This window comes from Bos indicus, chromosome 22 (genome assembly GCF_029378745.1).
Source record: "Bos indicus isolate NIAB-ARS_2022 breed Sahiwal x Tharparkar chromosome 22, NIAB-ARS_B.indTharparkar_mat_pri_1.0, whole genome shotgun sequence".
NCBI classification, from domain to species: domain Eukaryota; kingdom Metazoa; phylum Chordata; class Mammalia; order Artiodactyla; family Bovidae; genus Bos; species Bos indicus.
In genome coordinates this window covers 34,901,629-34,924,563 of record NC_091781.1, presented here as the reverse complement: position 1 = coordinate 34,924,563, position 22,935 = coordinate 34,901,629, and the positions used below count along the sequence as shown (strand labels likewise).

The window sequence follows — 22,935 nt, the reverse complement described above, 5'->3', positions numbered from 1 at the left end:
CACCAGATCGCGCTTGGTTCTCCCACCCACCAGCTTATTCACATGGAGCTGGAAGCCCAGCATCTGGAATGAAGCAACTTAGGCACAGTCAAGGGTCGGCCACTACAGTTCTGTGGAGTCAAAAGCAACCCAAGTCACGAAGGACTGCAAGTTGTCGGGATCTAATCCAAACTACAAGCACAGGACAAAAACAAAACCTCCTGAGGAAACGTACATTGCTGAGTGGGAGAAGCTAATCAGAAAACGCAATCTACTGTATGATTCCAAATCCATGACATTCTGGAAAAGGCAAAACTAGGGACAGTAGAAAGACTAGTGGTTGCTAGGGGGTTGGGAGGAGAGAAGAATGACTAGGTGAGGCACATGGGATGTTTGGGGCAAGGAAACTACTCAGTTTGATACTGTGATGGTGAATACACACCACAAGACATCTGCAGAGCCCACAGAATGTACGACACAAACAGTGAACCCTCGTGAAAACTGTAGGTTTAGTTAACAATAGTGTAATACTGGCCCATCAATGATAACGAAGCACCACACTAATGCAATATGTAAACAACAGTGAAAACCAGAGAGGGGGCAGGGTTGATAAGGGCTGTCTCTGTATTTTCTGCTCCATTTTCCTGTAAACCTACAACTGCTCTAGAACTCTATTAATTATAAACAGAACAAAACAAAACTTCCTAAGGTATTAAGTAGTCCCAAGATCATCACACCATTAGAATGTAAGCTACACAAGGGCTGGGATTTAGTCACCTAGGACCACGTGGAGGACATAAAAGACAATCAATATCTGGTGAAGACTCACAAGCTTAGAGAACAAGCTTCTGGTTACTGGGGGAGGGCGGCAGGGAAGGACAGGGTGGGAGTCTGGGATTGACAGGTACACACTGCTCTATTGAAAACAGATAACCAACAAGGCCCTACTGTACGGCACAGGGAACTCTGCTCTATGTTATGTAATAATCTAAATGGGAAAAGAATCTGAAGAAGAATGCATATATGTATCTGTATATGAATCACTCTGCTGTAACTGAATCACTCTGCTGTACATCTGAAACACAACATGTTTTTCAACTAGCTCCAATATAAAGTAAAATTTTTATAAATCTGTTGAATAAACGAATGACTTACAACTTTAGTTCAGTCTCCTATATTTGCTATCACATTTATGAACAAGGGAATGTTAATCAGGAAAAAAAAAAAAAAAAAAACTACTCTGAGGCAAAATCCACTATTCAATTAAAAAACTACTCTGAGGCAAAATCCACTATTCAATTAAAATTTTTTTATGGAAAAATGTGAGAGGTGTAAGGTAGAATCAACTTTTTAGTTGGGAAGCTAATTGATAACCTTAGAAGAAAATGTCAAATACCATGGACTTTCAGGTTGACTGTATGAATCTATCTTCCAAGTTCAAACTGACCTTGAATATTCACTAATCAGCTGGGGTTGGTGGAGATGATGCCTCTACTTGTCATGAAGTAGCCAAAAGACCCCCGCCCCACCTTCCAACAGCAGGGAGGGCAGCTTGGCCCTAACCAGCATCTCTATCACTGCCACACGTATCTTTCCCAACTCCTGCCTTGGCTACAGTGAAAAAGGAGGAGGAGAAATTCCAGCCGGGAGTTCCAACCCAACAAGCTGACCTGAGGACGCCTTTTGGGCCACATCTGGACTGTGCTCCCCTGGGAGATGGCTGAGCCATTTTACTGGCAGGCACTTCTAAGGGCTGGCTGGGGACTTGGTTCTGTGACCACAGGGAGGTAACCTGCCCTGGATCTGGGCAGCGCAGGGCAGCACAAAGCTGGGCCAGGACATTAAAAAGTCAGGAACAGAGAGCCACTCCACCTGAACTCCCACCCACAGAGAGGCATTCCGGATCAGAAATGCCCAGAGAGCTTCTATCTTCTGGTCAAAGCTGACATGGCCCCTCTTGGCTTTATCTTCCCCTCTAGGTGAGTTGATCAAGCCCCTTATTTTTTTCCCTCCTTTTCTCCCCTTGCCCTGGCAGCCTGCTCCCTGCACACCCCACCACACAGGTGTGATCCTCTGTATCTCAATGGGGAGGGGCCTGGCTGTCAGGCCAAGTCACATGGAGCCACACACCCCATATCAGTCGGGGGCCCATCAGTGCTGCATGGCTGAAGGCTGAACTGGACTTGCCAAGTTTCTCATTATATTTTTCAAGGAGGCTCCACAGGGCAAGCCTAACCACAAGTTAGAGGCACAGACTCTTCTGGATTCGAGGGGCTAGGCTACCATTCCTGGCAAAGAAAGGTGGGAAAGATGGAGAGAAGGCAGTGATCAGAACCCAGGAGGTCAGAGGATCCATGAACGCCAGGCTCAAACAAGCGGTGCCCACACAACCCCCCTGGAGGATGTGAAGATGCTGCGGTGGGTACTTTTATAACTGATGGCTCCCCAGCACGAGAGATGGGTGAGCCGGCTCCCTGCTGGGTGACACAACTGAGCTGCTGGGTTGCACAGAGCAAGCACCCCTCCCCAGGGTCCATTAATGCTGGTCTGCAGTTGGTGGGGTTGGGGGAGCACAGGGGGTCGCTCGGGGATCTGAGACCAAGAGGTTGTGTCAATAGCTCCTCGTAGAGGTGGTGGTTTTTCCTTCTCATCCACCTCACCAGTCAAGACTTGAGAAAACGTAACCACTGCAGAGGAACAACAGGGAGGCCTCACTCAACATTTCCAAAGGAAACCTAACCTCGCTCCTCTCCGGGCTGGGCTCCCATTGCAGCCTCGGCCACCAGGCTGCCCAAACGACTCAGGCGCTCAGAAGACTGCATGCCACCTGCCAAAGCAAAGGGCAGGACACGGAGCTGACTGGCCACTGAGCCACTGAGGAGGCACGCACTTCATTCTCAGGAGATACAGGAGCTGGACGAGGACTAACACATCTAGGGTTCCATTCTTGCTCACCAGGAATCAGGCTCTGGTTCAGCTCATTCAGTCTTCATGACAACCCGAGAGGTGGACCCTGTTACTGTTCCCATTTCACAGAAGGGGGTGATGAGGTGTAGGAAGGCTAACTAGCAGGAAGCAGTCAGTGGGACTGAGCCCAACACGACTCCTCATGCCACCCTCCTACCTGTGTGTGGAGCCGCCTTGTTAACAGAAATGGGGCGAACGACCCTGGGGAAGTAGGCTTCTCTGGACAGGACCCTGTGCCTCCCCATCTTCCCAGCATCCATCAGGGCCACCCCTGATCCTGTGATTCCTAAGGAGGCAGGACCTGACTAAACATGGAGGAAGTGCACATTCTGCCACTACCCACCGTCCCTCTCACACTCATACACACACACACCCCCCAGACCCTCAAGCCACAGTACATCAGCACACAGTTGCTGCAGGGCCCCGCCAGACCTTTCTATTTATGTTCAAGATGACGAGTGCAGGCCCTAAATAGGAGTGTCAAAAGCGGTTCTTCCATCCTCAGGCAGTCAGTATCACAAGACAGAACTGGGTATTTTTCAAGGAGCAGAAGAGACTTGCACAGCCCCTGCTCCACCCTCCAGAGAGGGTGCACTGTGGCTCTGGGGTCCCCCAGCTAACAGCCCGCAAGTCCAGCTGCCCTCTGGCTCCGGGCCATGCTGCTCCCTGGAGACGGCCCGTGGCTACGAGGACAGGGACGGGCCTGTGGTTGCTGGGGTGCTCCTGAGACTCCCCGCCTCTGTTGGCTACTGCCAGCTGTCCAAGGGCTTGCCTGCCAGCACCCCAGCAGCTCTGCAGCTCCAGCCGCGGAGGAAGCTGCTTCAGCACTTGGCTGTGGCCTCTAAGCTGAGACCCTCCCGCCTCCAGAGAGTGACACCACTGATGGGTCTTTACAAATAAAGCCGGGCCTGCTTCCTGCCCCATCTGGAAGACGTCTGATCTCCCGATCATATGATTTAGTATATCTCTTACCACGCAATTTCCCAAGCCTTCAGCATGCGACCTGACTGCACTCTGGGAGGGTGGAGGATGTGCATGGGCGGGATTAAGGAGTCGGCTTCTAAAACAGTCCTCCTTACCCACACTAGGGGTCAAGACTCACTACATCAGAGTGGCACTGGCCTCAGCGCCTCACCCCCTCTGGGCTCCCACTCTTGCTCTGTTCCTTTCATGAAACCACAAGCTGCAATTTTCTCCTATGCTTCAGGTTTTAAAATATGTATCGTCATGAACCACAATGTCAAATGTAAACTAAAGATTTTTTAGAAAAAACATAGGAGAAATCTGTATTTTGGGATCTCAAGCTAGACCAACTTTTCAGATTTGATACTACAAGCACAATTCATAAACTAAAAAATTGACACACTATAATTCTACCAGAATTGAAAATACTTGCTCCGGGAAAGATCCTGTTAAAGATGAAAAGGCAAACTACAGACTAGGAGAAAATATTTTCAAACAACGCATCCAACAAAGAGCTATTATCTAGAATATATAAAAGACTCTCAAAACTCAATGGCAAAAAACCCCAAACAATCCAATTGGAAAATGGGCAAAAGAAATGAACAGATATTACTCAAAAAAGAATACACAGATGGCAAATAAATACATGAGATGATGTGCAGCATCATCAGCCATTAGGGAAATGTAAATTAAAACCACCAGGAAATATCAATACATACCTTGCGAATGGCTAAAATAAAAAATACTCTCAATGTCAAATGCTAGCCATGCTGTGGAGAACCAACTCGTTCACTGCTGGCAGGAATGTAAGACAGTGTAGCCATGCTGAAAAAGTTTGGCACTTCCTTAAAAAATCTAAACATACAAGTATCATACAATGCAGCAAATATCCCCTAGGGCATTTCTCCCATAGAACGGAAATTTATGCTCACACAAAAATGCTCAAAGCCACTTTATTCTTATTAGGCCAAATCTGCAAACACCCCAGATGTCCCTCAGAAGGTGCACAGCTAAGCCAAGTACAGTCCCTTCACACTGCTGATACTACTCAGCAGTAATAAGGAACCAGCTACTGATATACACCGTAACAAGCTAGATGCACCTCCAGAGAATTATATTGATTGAAAAAAAAGCCAATCTCCAAAGGTGAGATGTTGTATGAAGCTATTTATATCTATTCAGTTCAGTCGCTCAGTCGTGTCCGACTCTGCGACTCCTTCGACTGCAGCACACCAGGCTTCCCTGTCCATCACCAACTCCCGGAGCCTACTTAAACTCATGTCTATTGAGTCGGTGATGCCATCCAACCATCTCATTCTCTGTTGTCCCCTTCTCCTCCTGCCTTCAATCTTTCCCAGCATCAGGGTCTTTTCCCATGAGTCAGTTCTTTGCATCAGGTGGCCAAAGTATTGGAGTTTCAGCTTCAGCATCAGTCCTTCCAATGAATACTCAGGACTGATTTCCTCTAGGATGGACTGGTTGGATCTTCTTGCAGTCCAAGGGACTCTCAACAGTTTTCTCCAACACCACAGTTCAAAAGCATCAATTCTCAGCGCTCAGCTTTCTTTATAGTTCAACTCTCAAATCCATACACAACTACTGGAAAAACCATAGCTTTGACTAGACGGACCTTTGTTGGCAAAGTAATGTCTCTGCTTTTTAATATGCTATGTTGGTTGGTCATAGCTTTTCTTCCAAGGAGCAAGTGTCTTTTAATCTCATGGCTGCAGTCACCATCTGCAGTGATTTTTGAGCCCCCCAAAATAAAGTCTGTCACTGTTTCCATTGCTTCCCTATCTACTTATATCACATTCCTTAAATGAAAAATTATATACATGGAGAACAGATTAGAGATTGCCAAAGGTATGGGGCAGGAAAAAGTTGATGTGGGTATAAAAAGACAGCACAACACACCTTGTGGGGATGGAAATGTTCTTTAAGTTGGCTGTATTGAAGTCAATATCTTGTATGTATGAACTTCTTCAAGCAGTGGTCACTGGGGGGAACTGTGTTAAGGGCATACAAGGATCTTTCAACATTATTTTTTACAATAGCATGAGAATCCACAATGAACTCGAAATAAAAAGATTAATTTAAACGTCAAAAAACATGGAAAAACAGTGGAATCAGAAACTCTGGTGAAATTCATGGTGGAATCAAGACAGCCAACCTGCTACCGCATTTGGTTTCCAGCTGAAATCTATCCACTATGACTCAGTTCCAAGGGCCAAGCACCCAATACTGCCAGACTCTGGGAAATTTTCGATACCTAGGGATAAGCTTTATATAAATTGTTTAATTACTTTCCACTGATTAGGAAGGAATTGTGGGGTGGGGGGATGGGGTAGTTTGGACTCAGTGAGAAATGTGTAGCTGACAAAGGTGGCTGGGAAGAACACTGCCTTCTGTCTGGTGTATCAGGAGTTACAGCTCAGTTCAGTGTCTTGTAATTGGGCCAAGATCCAGCACTTTGTGGCCAAGCAGGAGGGCCTGCTGGGAGTTGACTAAGATGGTGGTGGACACAGGTCAGGCCTGCCCTGCCAGACACAAGGTTCTCAGAACACCATCCCCGGAACACCAGCCTAAAAGGCTCTGGAAGGGCTGCATATATTCCTCCCTTGTCAGTCCTGGCAGATTCCCAAAGCAGGTCCAGGAAAGGTACCCTCTCATTCTGCTCAATTCTGCATTTGCTAAACTTTTGTGACTGCAAGACCACCTTCTTCATGAAGCAACTCTTAGAATAAGGGCTCATTTCGTGTGGGAGATACCACACTGCACCCCCTCATTATTAAAGGCTCTACATATCCTGGGGTAAAGGAGGCTGCTGACCTTTAGCTCTGGGTTTCCTGAACTTCCTGACTGCTGCTGCTGCTAAGTCGCTTCAGTCGTGTCTGACTCTGTGCAACCCCAGAAACAGCAGCCCACCAGGCTGCCCCGTCCCTGGGATTCTCCAGGCAAGAACACTGGACTGGGCTGCCATTTCCTTCTCCAATGCATGAAAGTGAAAAGTGGAAGTGAAGTCACCCAGTTGTGTCCGACTCCTAGCGACTGCATGGACTGCAGCCTACCAGGCTCCTCCATCCATGGGATTTGCCAGGCAAGAGTACCCAGTGAGTGGGGTGCCACTGCCTTCTCCGGAACTTCCTGACTACAGAGTAGTAACTGGGTCAGGATGGACGCACTGAGGGGTCTGCAGGGATTCTCCGCCTTCACTGTGACAGAACCTTTTCCCTAATCATCATTTGACCCTCACGGGTGAGTGGAGACCAGGACAGCCCTTCTCCTGACACACCCTCCAGGGTAAGGGTAATTTCATGTCTAAACAACCGAGGTTTCCAAAGCTACTACTAGAAAAGAGGAGGATAAGTATTCACACATAGACAATGGGACCCCTGGGCCCATACACCTCCCCAAAGCCATGCTGATTTTTACAGGGTAATTTCAACTATTTTCCCTCCTATAACATTTGCTCAGATTTTCAAGAAATCAATGAAAACGCATCCTCTTTCCTAGCTGAAAAGACCAGGCCTTCTAGGCAGTCCCCAAAGACCATTTCTGTTATTACTTGTCCCAAATGTGTCCCTTCACCTGGACGATAAATTTCTAAAACTCACCAATATCTGCCCTAAGCTTCATACTCACTTATTCTTGGACTAAACCATTCATTTAGTCCTTAGTTTATTTATGCAGTCAAGTGTGTATGGGGTGCTTATAAGTGCAGCTGCTGTAAGAAAAAGGTAAACTTGATCGCAGTATAGCCGACCCCCTTCTCCCTGGAGTCGAGGAGTCAGAGAAAGACGGAGGTGATGGATGCATCAACATACGGGGACACAGTGCTGTTAGGGGGAGGCTGAGGCTTGGTCACCAGACCAAGGTGACAACATGAACGAGGCCTGGAAGCAGAGCCCTGGGGTGTGAGGGCTCCCACCATGAGCAATGTGATGTAAAGTTCGAGGCGGGAAGTGGGGAGAAGCCAGGAAGAAAAGGAACTGGGGCCAACTCTGAAAGAGCGGAGAATTTACCCCACAGGTGATGGCGAAGCTACAAAGGGTCCATCCTTCATTTCCTCATCAAACACTGACTGGGGGGCCACCGAGAGGCAGGCACCCCACTGGGTGGTAGGTGTGACGTGCAGCGTGATGAAGAATGGGGAGAAAGAGAAAGGCCAAACCCTGACCCCACTGGAGCCTAGGCCATGAGGACCCCTTCAGAGCTGGGGAGCGTGTCTTAGGTTTGGTGGTGACCAGGAAGCATGTGAACCCTGTACCATCTCAGCAGCTTCTTAACAGGGGTATGCAGTTGGCCCACGAGACAGAACTCAAGCATCTGAGCCTCTGTGAGGAACCCAGGGTTCCACAGCTAGTGGGTCACCCACATCAGAAGTTCTCTAGTTTGCTCTAGAGAATACACAGCCCAGGTGCCACCTGGGGCCTGTGGGAGAGAAAGAAGCCATGCATATCCTTAACCCTGGCTAAGTGTGGCTGGTATGGAACCAGGACCTTTCTCACAGCTGAGGGAACAAAGACCGAAAAGGAAACGCAGCTTGTGAAAGGCCCTGTAGCGGTGTCTCGGGAAGAGGCAGGGCTGGAAGCTGAGCGGGAGGCCACGCTCATTGGAGATGTGCTTCTGCCCGTTCCCACTATGCTGGGAATGGCTTGCATTCTGAATTCAAGAGGTAGGAAGTGCCTTGTTGGGTGACAGCCTGACAAAAGGACAGAACGGGGGGTTTTCCTGACAGCAGAAGAGTCGCCCCAACAGCCCACGTCCAGTTGGAGGTGAACAGACACTGGCAACAGCAGTCTCTGCTCAAATGCCCATAAAGGAGCAGCCGCAGGAGGGGCAGGCAGGGTCTCTGTCAACGTGCTGTGTGTCTTCTCTTCACCGTGACCATGGGGCCACCGAGAGAGGGACAGTACGGACTGTGGCGGCACCAGGAAATGGCTCTGATGGTACCCATGAAGCACAGCACTTTGTTTTCTGAATCCATCTCCTGGGAAAATTTCCTGAGCCTTCCAGGAGCTGGGATTCTTTTTCAGGGAACAGGGGAAAGTGAAGACAAGCGTGAGACTCTTACTTGGAACCACATAATTGCTGGAGCATCCCCAAATCAGGGCTCTTGTTAACACACACTAGAGAACGAGGGGGAGGGGGAAGAGCCTCGAGTGGTGAAAGGGTTTATCGTAGCTGTCGGCAAGGCCAGGAGGAGGGGGTCCCCTGGAAGGGCCAGTCCTCACGCTGTCTCTTAAAACCAAACAACAATTATGGGGCAGAAAAACTTCACCCTGCATGCTGATAACCACTGCTTTTCCATATGCAAAGAAGAATGACACTTGGAGAAAATGTCACATTCCCAACAAGTCCAAGGGAAACTTCCCCTCTTATTTCCAAAATTCTAGTTACTCTCTGTGACCTGTTGAAGGGGCCAATTCCAAACACAACCCTCACAGAATACCAATGAATAATTATCCACAGTGAATGTCAGGACCAGAAATTTGCTGTATTACAGTACAGCTTTTCGGTGGAATCGGAGGAAACATTCACTGCCTATATCTTATGTTTACGTATTATTTTTTTTTCCCCCAATTAAGAGTACAGTCCAGTGACTTCCCTGGGTGGTCCAGTGGTTAAGAGCTCACGGTCCAACGCAGAAGGTGCAGGTTTGATCCCTTATCGGGAGCTTAGATGCGTATTGTGTGGCCAAAAAACATTAAACACAAAACAGAAGCAATACTGTAACAAACTCAATAAAGATTTTAAAATGGTCCACATTAAAAAAAAATTAAAGTCTTACTTTCAGAATTATAAAGAAAAAGATTTATAAAGTCTGATGTAAGTTTTGCCTATTGTTTTATTATAAAGAGATTTCCTGCCCCCCACTGACACCACTATCGTAATGGGGCTTCTCTGATTTATAAGCAGAATCCAAATGAGAGATGGGTCATCTGGCTTTCAGGAGGTAAAAATAAATAAACAAATAATTCAGATTAAGTGGCAAACCCACAGTCAAGTTCTGTGATCCCCATGAGCTGGTCCTGCCTCACCAGGCCAACCAGGCTGTCCCACACACCACGAGGCCAAAGCATCTCCTACTCATTTTAAAGGGCTAACCCTGTAGTAGAAACTGTTAGTTGCTGAGTCGTGTCTGACTCTCTGCTACTCCGTGCACTGTAGGCTCCTCTGTCCATGGAATTCTCTAGGCAAAAACATTGCAATGGGTTGCCATTTCCTTCTCTAGGGGATCTTCCTGACCCAGGGATCAAATCTGGGTCTCCTGCATTTCAGGCTGATTCTTTACAATCTAAGTCACCAGGGAAGCCCAACTTTGCAGTATCTTTCCATTGAATCAGTGGTGAAAGAGGTAACTAAAACCTCTAACAGGGACTCCAGAACCATAAGTACTAAATTAAAAGACAGCCTTCTTATTTATTTTTCCACCGACTGGAAAGAAAAAGAAAAAAAGGAAGAAGAAGGTGTGAAGGTGAGGAAGGCAGGGGAGCCTACAGATTTTAAGTGACAGGCATCAGGGGGAGAGAGAGACAAAACCCTGAACTTGCAATTAGCCAGCTGTGACTCATTAATTTTACCTGCACGTGGAAAGGACCTGGAAAGGAACTTTAAAAAAAACCCCAAACACTAACAAACCCCCAGCCCCGAAGTCCCAAGGTTTTCCTTTAACCTGCCCTGGGATGCAGCCTGGGCATCCAGGCTTGTTCAAGTTCCTGCGGTCTTCCTACTGTGCAGTGCAGGATGCGAGACGCTGTGGGGGACGCCTGCACAGCTCTACTGCTGTTGCACCTCTGCCTGGTGATGAGAAAAGAGAAGGGAAACCAACTCTCCCGGCGCATGCAACGGTTCCCACGGCAGGAATTAATATAGGAGAAAGCTAATCATCACATACATATATACACACACACACACACGCACACAAGGATGGAGGTTAACAAGCCACAGCGGGGAACGGCAAGTAGAGTCTGTTTTCAGGGAAGTGACGAGCCTCTGCCTCTGCTTCTAACACCAACCTCCTGGCTTGGTGTGGAGAACACCAACCTCCTTTGGCACACAGACACCAAAGCAAGGCCAGCTCCATCCACGCCTTCCGTCTGACGCACCTCCGCTAGACATCAGAGCCTGCGCTGAGACACGTAGTGTTTAGTGAGTCCCCACGGCTCGGTGTACTGGCAGGCATCATCGCATGAGTGAGCAAAGCAAGGCTCAGAGGTGATGGACACAGCGCTCTCTAAACCAGGCTCCACAAGGCCCTCGTGACACAGGAGGCGCCGTGAGGTGAGGACCCTTGGCACCTCCCTCTCCCCAGACTCCTAGGGAAGGAGCCCATTCTTTACAAACTGATTCCAGCAGCCCGCCTCTCACAGCCCTCCCCACTGAAGAGAAGCTTCTTTGCCTCCAAAGAGACTACAGCCATGCAGCCGAGCAGAGACCAGTGGCCCCCAGAGAGGGCACTCCGGGAGTGCCACCTGGCTGCGCCCTGCAGCCCTGCCACCCTGGGCACAGATTTCCTGCTCCTGTTGAAGGGGTGGGGAGAAAGAACCACACGTTGGCACCTTTATCTCAGCTGTTTGCGTCTGAAAGGCTTCCAGGAAGTGAGGAACTGTGGAGGAATTTGCCTTGAAGTGATGTGTCGGAGAGCAGAGGGCCACTGTCTGAGGAGCTGCTGGCACAACTGAACAGGCCTGGGGGCTGCAGAGGCCTGACAGCAGGGCGAGTCCCCCGCCTGCGCCCTAACAGGACGGGCTCAGAGCAGCTCAGACACCAGACTCTGAGGGCGACTTGGGGTGAAGGGCCAGTCAGGCTGATCTTCAAGAGGACTTCCTGTCACTCTGCATCTGTTGATGAAAATCATACTGAGGGCGTCTCAGCGTTCAGAGGCGGGAATACGACCTGAAGAGACATCCCCTTCATGGGGCACAGCCTCTCATCCACACCCGAGAGCCACATCGGAGCCTTGTGGCTACAGACCAGAGAAATTCCCCTCCTAACACAATTTGAAATGTCAGCACATGAAATGACAAGACCCTCCCAGGTTCCGAGACCACACATTTCTCCCTACAGAGTGAGCACGAAGCCCAGAGGTGCACAGAAATGAGATCAAGACTCACCTCTGCCACTTTCTGTGTGACCTCAGGCAAACGTCTTGCCCTCTCTGTGCCTCAGGCCTGTCATCTGTAAAAAGTGCTTAACAACAGACCCTGTGCCTCCTAGGCCTGCAGGGGCAACACAATGAGATGAGGCCTGGGCACAGACACACAGCAATGCCTGCCGATATCTGTGACTACACAGAGACTGTCAGTTTTCTGTCTCAAGAGGCTGAACCATCATGAGTCTGGGGATGCTCTGAGCATTTCTGAACTACAAAACCGGACAGTTTCGTACGACTCAGCTTAAATACACTGGGTAAACTGGCCCGTCTTCGAAACCCCTGCCTTTAAACAGGCAGGGGGAGTCTAATATTCCGTCTGCATGGCCCAACAATGACAGGCCTCGTGAAGGAAGGCCCGGCATAAATGCAAACACATTTCTTCCACTTGGGCTGTAAAAGCCGAAAATGGCTCCCAGGTGTGAGCCGACACAATCGGCCCAGTCTGCTTTGCAAGGTCACCATGGGGGTCAAAGTCGAGCCGGCCATTTTCGGATTAGGTGCACACGCTGGCAAGCCTTCCCTGGGGTAAGTGGATTACAGAAGCCACCTGCAGGAAGTGGGCGCGGGGGAGGAGGGGGAGGAAACAGGCCGGCTGGAAGGAGGCTGTGGACATGGGCGGGGGCCAGCTCCTCTCACACGGGAGATTGTGCAACGGACCACGCAGCTCCCCGTCCCTTCCCGGTGCTGCCGGGTCAGCAACCACTTCCCTCCAAGACCATCCACACTGCACCCGCACTCCATTCCCACTGGATCTGGGACTCTATTTAAAGCTTACATGGTCATCAGAAAAAATGAGACCGCGAGGAGGGAGGAAAGAGCCAGACACACCATGAAGGCCAACTCTGGCCAACAGACCCTAAGCTACTGAGTTCCCAAAAAAAGGCAGTGTCTTCTGTGACCAAGTTCCTACTCCATGGGCTCGCCCCTTCCTCCGTTCCCCAGACCCCACAGCTGGAGTTTGCTTCACTTTCTCAGCAAATGATATGCAGATGGACCGCTCATCCGGCTGCCTCGCCACCCCCCCTCTCAAAGAGAGAGAGAGAAAAAAAAAAAAGTAAAGAAAAAAGAAGGAAAATGACAAGTCAGGGCTGTGTGTCATTTGGCAGGCTTGCCTCAGAGGCCTCGACGGCTCCTTTCCCAGTGAAAGGCTCCCAGAGACGCCGGGCGAGAGGCGATCCACACTACAGAATCCAGGGGAAGCTTATAGGACAGAAAGCTGCTTTGTCAACTGGGTGTTTAACTTTCTGTTTTGAGGCCCACTGGTCATGGGCCTCTGCCTGCTGACAGAAGAAAGAGTGGGGAGCGGGGAGCAAACTCCCCTTAACATGAAACCATCCATGTCTTATGAACACTTCTCCCATTGCTCCTCCAAGTGGCCAGCGTGCTGGCTGAGCACCGTGCTGCCCCATCCTGAGGCCCATAACCAACGTTCCCATACAGGGGCCAAGAAAGGGGATCCACAGAAGGTCACTGCATCTGGGAATCTTCCTTGTCTTGTAGCCCATCAGTGACGGTGGTGAGAAGCCCCTGAGACACTCCCCAGGCCTTGACTGTGTATGGCAACTGCCGGTTTACTCATCTTTCTCTGCAGCAAGACTGAGTCCCTCGAGGGCAGGGGCTCCAGTGTGCAGCCCTGGGCTCCACGTGGGGCACACGCTGGCACCCCTCTCCTCGGCCTTGCACATGGAACCTGGGCCCTGACATTCACTTCCTCCGCTTTCCTTTCAGTTCTTGTACCCACTGACAGCCTGGATGACAGCCTCCCTGGGGCAGAAGGCCGGGAAAATGAGAGTCGAGGACTGGGGTCACAGACAACTTGGGAGTGGACAACTCGGGTGGGAGGAAGGTGTGGGCCCCACGTTCTGATCCCCCATCAGGGCCGACAGCGCTGCTGTGCTTGTCTTTCAGGTGTTCCTTTTAACTTCCGCCTGGCACAGAGCAGCACCACTCAAGTCTTAGTCGAGGGCAAAGTTTCATCTGATAACAGTGACTGATAATCTGCAGAAAGGTAAGCGGTACTAACAGCAGCTCCCGGCCCGGGCCCTCCTGCCCAGGGACGCAGGCTATAAGGAGGGCTGCAACACTCTTCACTGAGGTGGTAGGTAGGAGCAGGTCTCTTGCCAGGAGAGGGTGCTTGCTGAGCGGCTCCCTGCCTCCCAGGAACTTGTGAAGGTCTGATGGGGAGACCTGTGTGATCACTGTCAACAGGCAGAGCTGTGCTGCCCACGGCTGCTTGCTGTCCACTGCTCTTAGCACTTTCCTCAGAAATAAATACCTTGCCCCACCGTCCCAAATAAATGCCTGTGCCCACACTGGTGACATGGGGAATTTGTCTAAATAATTTACTGCCCTCCAAAAGCTGAGCAGCTTGGTTAGTAAGGAGTCTCCCACCTCCACCCATCACTAAAGATGCTCAGGTAGTGGTTCTCAAAAGAAGGGCAGGGGTTGCCAGACCAGCAGCATCAGCATCACCCAGGACTTTGTGAGTAGAGCAAATTCTGTAATCACACAGCACCCACACCTGCCGTACCAGAAACTGTGGCTGGGACCCAGCCATCCTATGGTCCAGTGAGCCTTCTAGGCGATTCTGGTAAATGGTCCAGTTTGAGAACCACACAGGTGACGGTGAAGCCACAGTCTCCCAAGGTAATGGGTATGACATTTTATCCAGAGGAAAGAATCTGTTCACGTGCACCCAGAGAACTCTGGACAAGAAAGGCAGAAGGTTAGCACGTCTCTGAAGACACAGAAGAGGAACCGAAGCCCCGCTTTACGTATACTTTCCTGTTGTGCTGTCTTCTGACGAGGGCGCTGGCTTCCCTTCAGCACCTGGGATCTGAACGGGACATTCACACTTGACTTACAGCCTTTCAAACCAGGGCTTCGCTGGTGGCTCAGATGGTAAAGAATCTGCCTCAACTGGGGAGAACTGGGTCCAATTCCTGGGTTAGGAAGATCCCCTGGACGAGGGGCAAGGCAACCCACTCCAGTATTCTTGTCTGCAGAATCCCCATGGACAGAGGAACCTGGAGGGCTACAGTCCATGGAGTCACAGTCAGACATAACTGAGGAACTAAGCACAATGTTCAGTTTCTCCCTAAAGCATTTCAGTCACTACTAACCCCATGATCCTGATGACAGTGCATCCAAAAACCCACAGCAAATACGATGCCAAGAACCCACAGGGGGTTCTTTTACTCCAATGCTCTAGCTGACTGGCCTTCCTTCACCAGCAAGGTTAAACTAGGTTATTATTGCAGGACATGGTTCAGAAGCAGAAATAGGGGGAGAAAACTGCCCATTTTCTCTTAAACTTGGTTCAGTCCACTCTTAATCTGATGATTCATGGATGGTCCAGCAAGTTCCCCCAGAGGAAGCCTCCACCTTGGGGAGAATTCTGATGTCCGCCTTACACAAACATGCACTCCCCACAGGTCCACCTCTGTAACACGATGTAAAGAGCTCCACCATCCAAGGTTACCAGTCAACTTTTTAAGACAAGCTATGATTTCACACTTGAGGGAAAAACATCATGATAAACAAGATTTCAGCATCAACTATTATGTCTACAAATGATGACCTTCTTCCAGGTGAAGCAACAGAGAGAAAGTTTCAAGGGCAGCAGAGTAAAGGAAAGGCAAGAGGCCTGAACCCAAGCTACACCCACACACGGCTTTAGCAATGCCCAGAAACTATTTATTACTTAGTAAAACTTCACCTGATTAGTAACAGTCTCCGCTAAGGTCCCAAAGCCTAGCCGAATTTTCTGAGGAGGAGTCCGGGGCTCCTTTCTCCCTGGCTTCTGGGCTGGGCCCTCAGAGACATGGATTCCAGCACCGGGAAGCAGCCCAGGTCCTCATCGCTTTGTGTTAAGGCTCTCGCTTTTAATTACTCTTTAATGTGACTTCATCTGCCCATGAATGAGCCTGCAAAGAAGACTGATCCAGCCCCTTCTTCTAGAGGGTTTGCTAGGCAGAGGGAGAGTTAAATATCACCACTGACTTTATGTCCATAGCAGACCTGGCCCAGAAGAGTTCGCGCCATCCTTCCCAGCCTTGGGGTGCCTCAGCCCCACCCAGCGCTCCTTCCATCTAACTGGCTCCAAGTGGGGTCACAGACAGGACAGCAGGTTTTGTCCCTTCCAGGTTTTATTCTCTGTAACTAACAATAAAGTAATGCTAAATGCTCCATGCCTTTAATCAGTTTTTCTTCAGTTAAGAGGTCACGGCAAAATACACAACTGCATAGTTCATTCTGCTTCTGATATTTTTATTTAAATGATTCAATTCTAAGTCTTCCAGGTACATTGCGAACAGGAGAGAAAAATACTTTACTCAAAAGAAGAAAATAAAAGATGAGTTTTCAGGAAGCTGAGAGGGTGGGGAAAGGGGAGGTGATTGCTTAAGGAGTAGGGGTATTATTTCGGGGTGATGACAACGTTCTGAAACTAGATTGTGGTGAGGGGGGTGTTGTGTTTGAGGATGTACACCTGAAATTTGTTTAATACAGTGTTTTATGTTAGTTTTCTCTCAATTAAAAAAAAAAGCTTTCATAAAAGTTTATTTCCCCCAGATTTGAAGTAAAAGATCAATATTTTGCTGTGTTTTCAAATGCAACAAAGACCCAAGGATTTTAACAGCACAATTACAAAGTCACAGGTAACAGTGTTTGAGGAGTCTTAGCCTAGATCGCCTACCTGATCGAGGCCAAAGAAGGGGGAGAGGAAGCCATGAAACCTGGGTAAGGGGCAGGGTCCAAAGCACACCACCAAGAGGAAAAGAAGTTACGTGGACAAAGCCGAGGGCCACGTGGCTAACACCCTACAGCCAAAACACACGAAACAAAGCTGCTGGGCTTTACAACTCAAGTTGGTTTTACAGCAAGCATTTTACTCCTAGGGCTGAAGGGGAAAAAAAAAAAATACCACACAGAACCATTTCCACTGGAACCAATCTCCTGAATGATACAAGTGCAGTAATACCACAGGAAAAGCGGAAATTTTTCTTCCCCAGAAATGTCACTTATGCATCACATGAAATTACTATTGCTGTGGGAATTGTAACTTGAGTTTCCTGGACTTCAAATTAGAAAGAAAGAAAGAAAGAACTCAAACGTGAAAATCTACCAGCAGAGTCTGCCCCCACTGAACAAAAGTCTGTTTCTTTTTCTGAGAAGCATTTCATGAAATCTAGCTCCCTCACTCCAACCCAATCCTATTAAAAGCTTTCCTTGAGTTTAATGCTTTTTGGTTATTAAGGACAAATGGCTTTGTCCTTATCTGCAGAACACAATACAAATAAAAATCTGCTCTTTGACAAATACATTAATTGAATTAGATTCCTTTAATCAGAAATTGTTAACCAACTGAAATTTTCCTGAAGGATTCCAGTTCCCAAAACTCTAGAAAACTCTGTCCTGAGGCCCTAATAGTAAAGCCAGGCTTGAAACAAACCCTTTTCCCCACACAGTCCTCCCAAGTGTGACCTCAGCGAAGCAGGGTGCTGGTATGCGGGTGATGAGAGCTCTGTCATGTGAGCAAGGGACCAGGGTTACTGACACAGACTCAGGAGACAAGAAACCAACACAGAGATGAAGAGCTGACCTGGACAGGCAAACAAAATCCAGAGGCAAAAGCCCCCAGTCACCGGCATCTGAACTGACACCACAAAGCTGCTACCTGTCCTAAAAGACATAAGGCAGCAAGAGCAGCCGTGGGACAGCAGGTTCGGTATTTCTTTTGTGACATTATTGCCTCGACTCTCAGTTTCCTGGTCATGGAAGGGATATAAAAGCTGCAAGTGTACTTTTGTGAGTATTTCAACCCCTTCATCCACCAGGTGAGGAAAAAGCACCTTGTCCCTGCTCACAGTATCATCAGAGATACAGCTGGGTATTTGCCTGGTCCCCCTCTTTCCCCTGACCCACCTGCCTACAGCCTTGTCCCCAGAAAGTGGTCCCAGCTCCTCAGCCATGTGGTCCCTTGGCAAGTTCTGATTATTTATCTCCTCCTGCCCAGGAAGGGGAGAATCTGGAGACTATAAGGGCTACCAAGGTGAATGCTGATTAAGCTAACTGACCTATCACGTCCGCAGACAATACGTCAGGAACCTCCTACGTGTGATGGCATTGTGTCTTTCCCAGGTCACTCTGGGCTCCAACTGCAGGGGCACAGAGGTTCCTACTACATGTTTGTTGAATACGTGACACCTTTTACTGCTTTCTTCTGAAAAACCACAAACACACCAGCACAACTTGCCCTTCAAAGCCTGAATGGTGGACTCCCCTGGTGGTTCAGTGGTAAAGAATCCACCTGCCAATGCAGGAGACATGGGTTCAATTCCTGATCTGGGAAGATCCCACGTACCGTGGAACAGCTAAGCAAGCCCATGCGCCAGTACTCCAGAGCCTAGGAGCTGCAACTACCGAAGCACGCGCGCCCTAGAGCCCGCGCTCCACAGCAAGAGAAGCCCCCAGTGAGAAGCCCGTGCACCGCAACTAGAGCGTAGTCCTCGATTAGTGCAACGGGAGAAAAGACTCGGCAGCGACCAAGACCCAGCACAGCTATGGAAGCAAGCGTGCCCTAGAGCCCGAGCTCCACAGCGAGAGAAGCCCCCAGTGAGAAGCCCGTGCACCGCAACTAGAGCGTAGTCCTCGATTAGTGCAACGGAACCAAAGACTGGGCAGCGACCAAGACCCAGCACAGCTATGGAAGCACGCGCGCCCTAGAGCCCGCGCTCCACAGCGAGAGAAGCCCCCAGTGAGAAGCCCGTGCACCACAACTAGAGAGTAGTCCTCGATTACTGCAACGGAAGAAAAGACTCGGCAGCGACCAAGAAGACCCAGTACAGCCGTAAATAAATAAAAAAAATAAACCTTAAAAAAAAAAAAACAAAAAAAAAAACCCAGCCTGAACTGTTGGAATTATCAACAGTGGATGGATGGATGGATGGATGGATGGATGGAGATGCAAGGTGTTTTCCCTTAGAAGTCAGGATGAGAATGTCACATACATCTGCTGTCCGCTCTCCCCTGCTCTTTGCTCAACTCACTTAGGAAATACAGGAATGCATGAAGGAAGACAGCAAATTTATCTATAATTCTGCTACTGTGATGTCATGCTGCTAGCCTGACTCTCAGGCAGTAAATCCACGAGTCTAAGATCGGGGAACACAGGCCCTTTAGACAGAAGGAAGGTAAAGACCATTCAGCATCTGTCATTTCAGAGAATTCACTGACCAAGTTACATGGAGCTCAGCTTCAGGCCAAAGGGAGTATCTGCCAATATAAACCTGCATTTTCCAAACTGAATCAGAATTGGGAGGGAGCCTTTTTTTCTTTTTCCTTCCTACTTTACATATTTTAACACTGTCTAATGGAATAGCAGGAACAAGGCCAACCAGCCCCCCTGCTTCAGACACCTGGGCCAAGGAACAGAAATGTATTTTTAGTCAGCAGAGCAAGGAGTGATTCACAGCACCACAGGCCTCAGGGCAAACGGGGGGCCCTGCCCGTCCTGGCACGGGGCGCGTCACAGTCACCTGCCACACTCCTGCCCCCATGTGGGGGAGAAAGGAGCCATGCACGGGCATGCGTGTTCAGTCTCTGTTCACCGCTCTATTGCGCAACTTACAGGAGCTCAGGCAGCCTCAGTTTCCTGTCTGGTAACATAAAGATGATCTCTGGGGCCTGGGCTTCCCAACCAAGTGAAGAACAAGGGGTGGGGAAGCCGTGCTTCTCAACCTTGAATGAATGGGCCAATGGCCAGGGGGGCCGGTGAAAATGGCTTCTGACCAGCAGGACTGGGATGAGGCCTGGGAGTCTGCATTTCTAATGAGCTCAGTACTGACAGCACACTGCTGGGCCAGGAACAGTCCTTTAAATAGCAAGGCATTAGAAGCATCTTCCGGTGTGCTGCTCTATAAACATACCAGGGATTGGCATGTCCTTAACTAGCCTCAGGTACGGATAACTCATTTAACCAGCAATGAAACACCTTCCAAATGCTAGAACACCATGGGCCAAACAGCTGCAACAAGAAAATTAGATCCCTGACTGATCATCTTGGGACAAAGAGCTATATGCATCATTCCAGCACTCCACAGGTACAAGAAGTGACTCGCAGACCCTGTGGTCCTATAGGTGAGATCACGCCAAGGCCCAAGGGGCCAGGTGACAACTAGCCACCAGCCAGCAGCCGCTGCCACCCGTCAAACACCTATTCTGGCTTGTGCAAGACATTAGGAGTTTCCCGCACCTCATGCTCCCCTCGAACTTTGGACTCACTGCCCCTACGTGTACAAACACAAGGGGGAAAAAAAAAAAAAAAAAAAAAAAACACACAGAAGGGGAACAGGAACACATCCTGTCATCCTGTAGTGAGGAAAATGAGGTTCAGAGAGATGAAGCCGTCTGTTCAGGACACAGGGCTGGGTCACAATTCTAAGCCCCTGCTCCCCAACCCCACAACACCTGGAAAAGGGTTAAAACCAAGACTGTGTTTCCCAAGGCTGGGCCATCTTCTGAACACAGGCCCTGCAGCCAGGAAAACCCGGATACCTGTAAGACGCACTAGTTATCGGACAGATGAAGCCTTCTTCCCAAGTCACTCTGCTCGGGTCAGTGTCAGAAAAGATACCTCCAGGTGATCGGACAAGTTATAACACCAGCAAAATCACCATCAAATAAAAATTGGCAGGCCTGGAGTGGAAACAGGAAATTTGGCGCGAAGAGGGAGGTGCTCTGCTGGGGAAGCTGCCAATAAAAGCTGGTCTAGAAAATAGCTGGACTTGTGACTGGTGTATCTGGAAAGACCTCTGGGTGAGTTTCAAACAAGTGAGCACCTCCGTCTGACTGCTGGAGAAGTGGGGTAACTGACGGTACTTAACTCCCCCACAGGGTGCTTCTCGGCCCCAACAATGACATACCCAGGGCATCTCCCTTTCTTCCTCACTGAGGTCCCTTTATTCCCTTTCTCATTTCCACTGCGTTGTCTATAATAGTCGACAGGTTTTATGCTGTGTTACACTTGACCATGACAAAGAAATCCTTACTTTTATGCTAATCTCAGAAGCCTGATGAATTGTTGTTTTTTTTTTTTTTTTTTAAGCCCTGAAAGTGAGCTGAGTCACATTATCAAAGTTACTGCTACAAAGATGAGCCTGCTGTCTCATCACTGATACAGTGTTTTTTAAGTTCAGTTTAGGCCCTCAAACTGCCAGCTTATCCATTAGGAACAAGAAATTTAATACCCCTGGGTATTAAAAAGATAATTTCCTGCCAAGCTAGAGATGAGGCAAAACTTTCAGTTTTTAATTCTACACACCCCGAAACAGCAAGCAACACATTTGTCATGATCACTAGAGGTACATGGAGTAAGACCATTTTTTCCAGTGAGCCCAGGAATACGAGTTTCCCTGATACCCAATGTCAGCAACACGATACCACGGCCTCCCCACAACAGCCCAGGATCTCCCAAATGGTACCACTTACAGAAAGAGAGAGACTATATGAGATGAGGCACTGCCCAGGGATGGTATGGCTGTCAACTCATTGTTATTGAGGTACCTGTAATGACAACAAGAAGAAATGAATAAGTTAAATCATTAAAATTAGCCGTATGAAATTACAGATATACAAGGACGTCGTAAAAAAATGGCCATGGGCAAACTGCTATGCTGTAACGCTGAATACGAGAATCTAAACGCAAGTTTTTAATAGGAAAGAAGTTATGCCAGGTCATAAATACTACGTACCACACTCATAGTTTAGGAATAAACACACCCAGAACACGTCCCCTGTCCTCTAGGAGCCTCCACTCTAGCTCAGAAATCAAGACTAATAGACAAGGGACTGTGAACACAGGTGGAGATGCACGAAATCAAACAACAGCTCCCCAAGACCATCACTGAGAGCGCTCCTTGGGGGCTGAAGGATCAGAGCCCACTCCAACTGGGATGGTCCTCCTCCCCCAGTTGCTTTATGCATGTCCATGACACGGCTCTGCCCTCACCAAAGGGCCACGCGGTTGCACCCAGTGCCACAGATTCATGCCCTCCTGTGGGGGGTTCCTGGTGCTGGAGACACATGAACCAATGACTAGTTCTTGGAGGTTCTTATCTACTTGCAATTCCAGCTTCTCTGAACTCTGATGAAGCCTCCAGACGTGTCTTCCAGGAATATATCCATATACACACATACTTTTTCACGCAGACAATCTGAAAATCTTCTGCAGAACCAGAGATGCTCCCCAAGCTCCCTTCCCACTTGAATATTCTATATCTGTACTTCCATAATTCTCAACTCTTAATGGAAGGGGAAGCCCAAAAGTCAGAACACAGCTCGCCTGGGCCATCCCCAGAGGCTCTGGAATCCACCTTCCTTACATGGATGTGTATTTCCAAATTGGGGAAGAGACTTCAAAATCAGATTTGCAAAGTGAGCCCTGAAATCCTTGGGGTAGCCAAAGCACGGTGATCAGGCTTTTTGACGGGGGATGGGCTGGAAAGAAATGGTATCTGAGACGCAGAATAAAGGATAATGCTGGTTTATCTTATTCTTGTTTTTTTACACAATATGTCTTACACAGAGCACCCAGTTACGGTTTGAGGACAAGGCCACTGAAATGACAGCTGTATTCATACAAGTTTACAGCGAGTATTTGCTTGAATAGAATAATCTGGTTGTCTGCCATCTTTTATAGAATGAATGGGGAGGGGGAGGAAAAGGCCTTGAATTATCCCATTCGCTTTCTTCAGTGCCAAAGCTGGTTAGAGATGAAGCCTGGCAATTACTGGGCTGAGGGACACAGAATGTCTATTTCAACAGCTTCATGACTGAAGCATCTGGCGGAGAGAAAGCAGATCTGTACC

The 22,935-nt window shown here is 48.8% G+C and overlaps 1 protein-coding gene across 2 annotated transcripts in view; it reads right to left on the bottom strand.

Moving 5' to 3' along the window:
• LRIG1 (leucine rich repeats and immunoglobulin like domains 1) overlaps positions 1–22,935 on the bottom strand; it is a 114,402-nt gene that overhangs the window by 43,021 nt on the left and 48,446 nt on the right. For both annotated transcript variants that reach the window (XM_019984108.2, XM_070776343.1), the window contains exon 3: positions 21,557–21,631. In XM_019984108.2, coding sequence (XP_019839667.2) covers positions 21,557–21,631 — 75 coding nt within the window. The remainder of the gene's footprint in view (positions 1–21,556; positions 21,632–22,935) is intronic.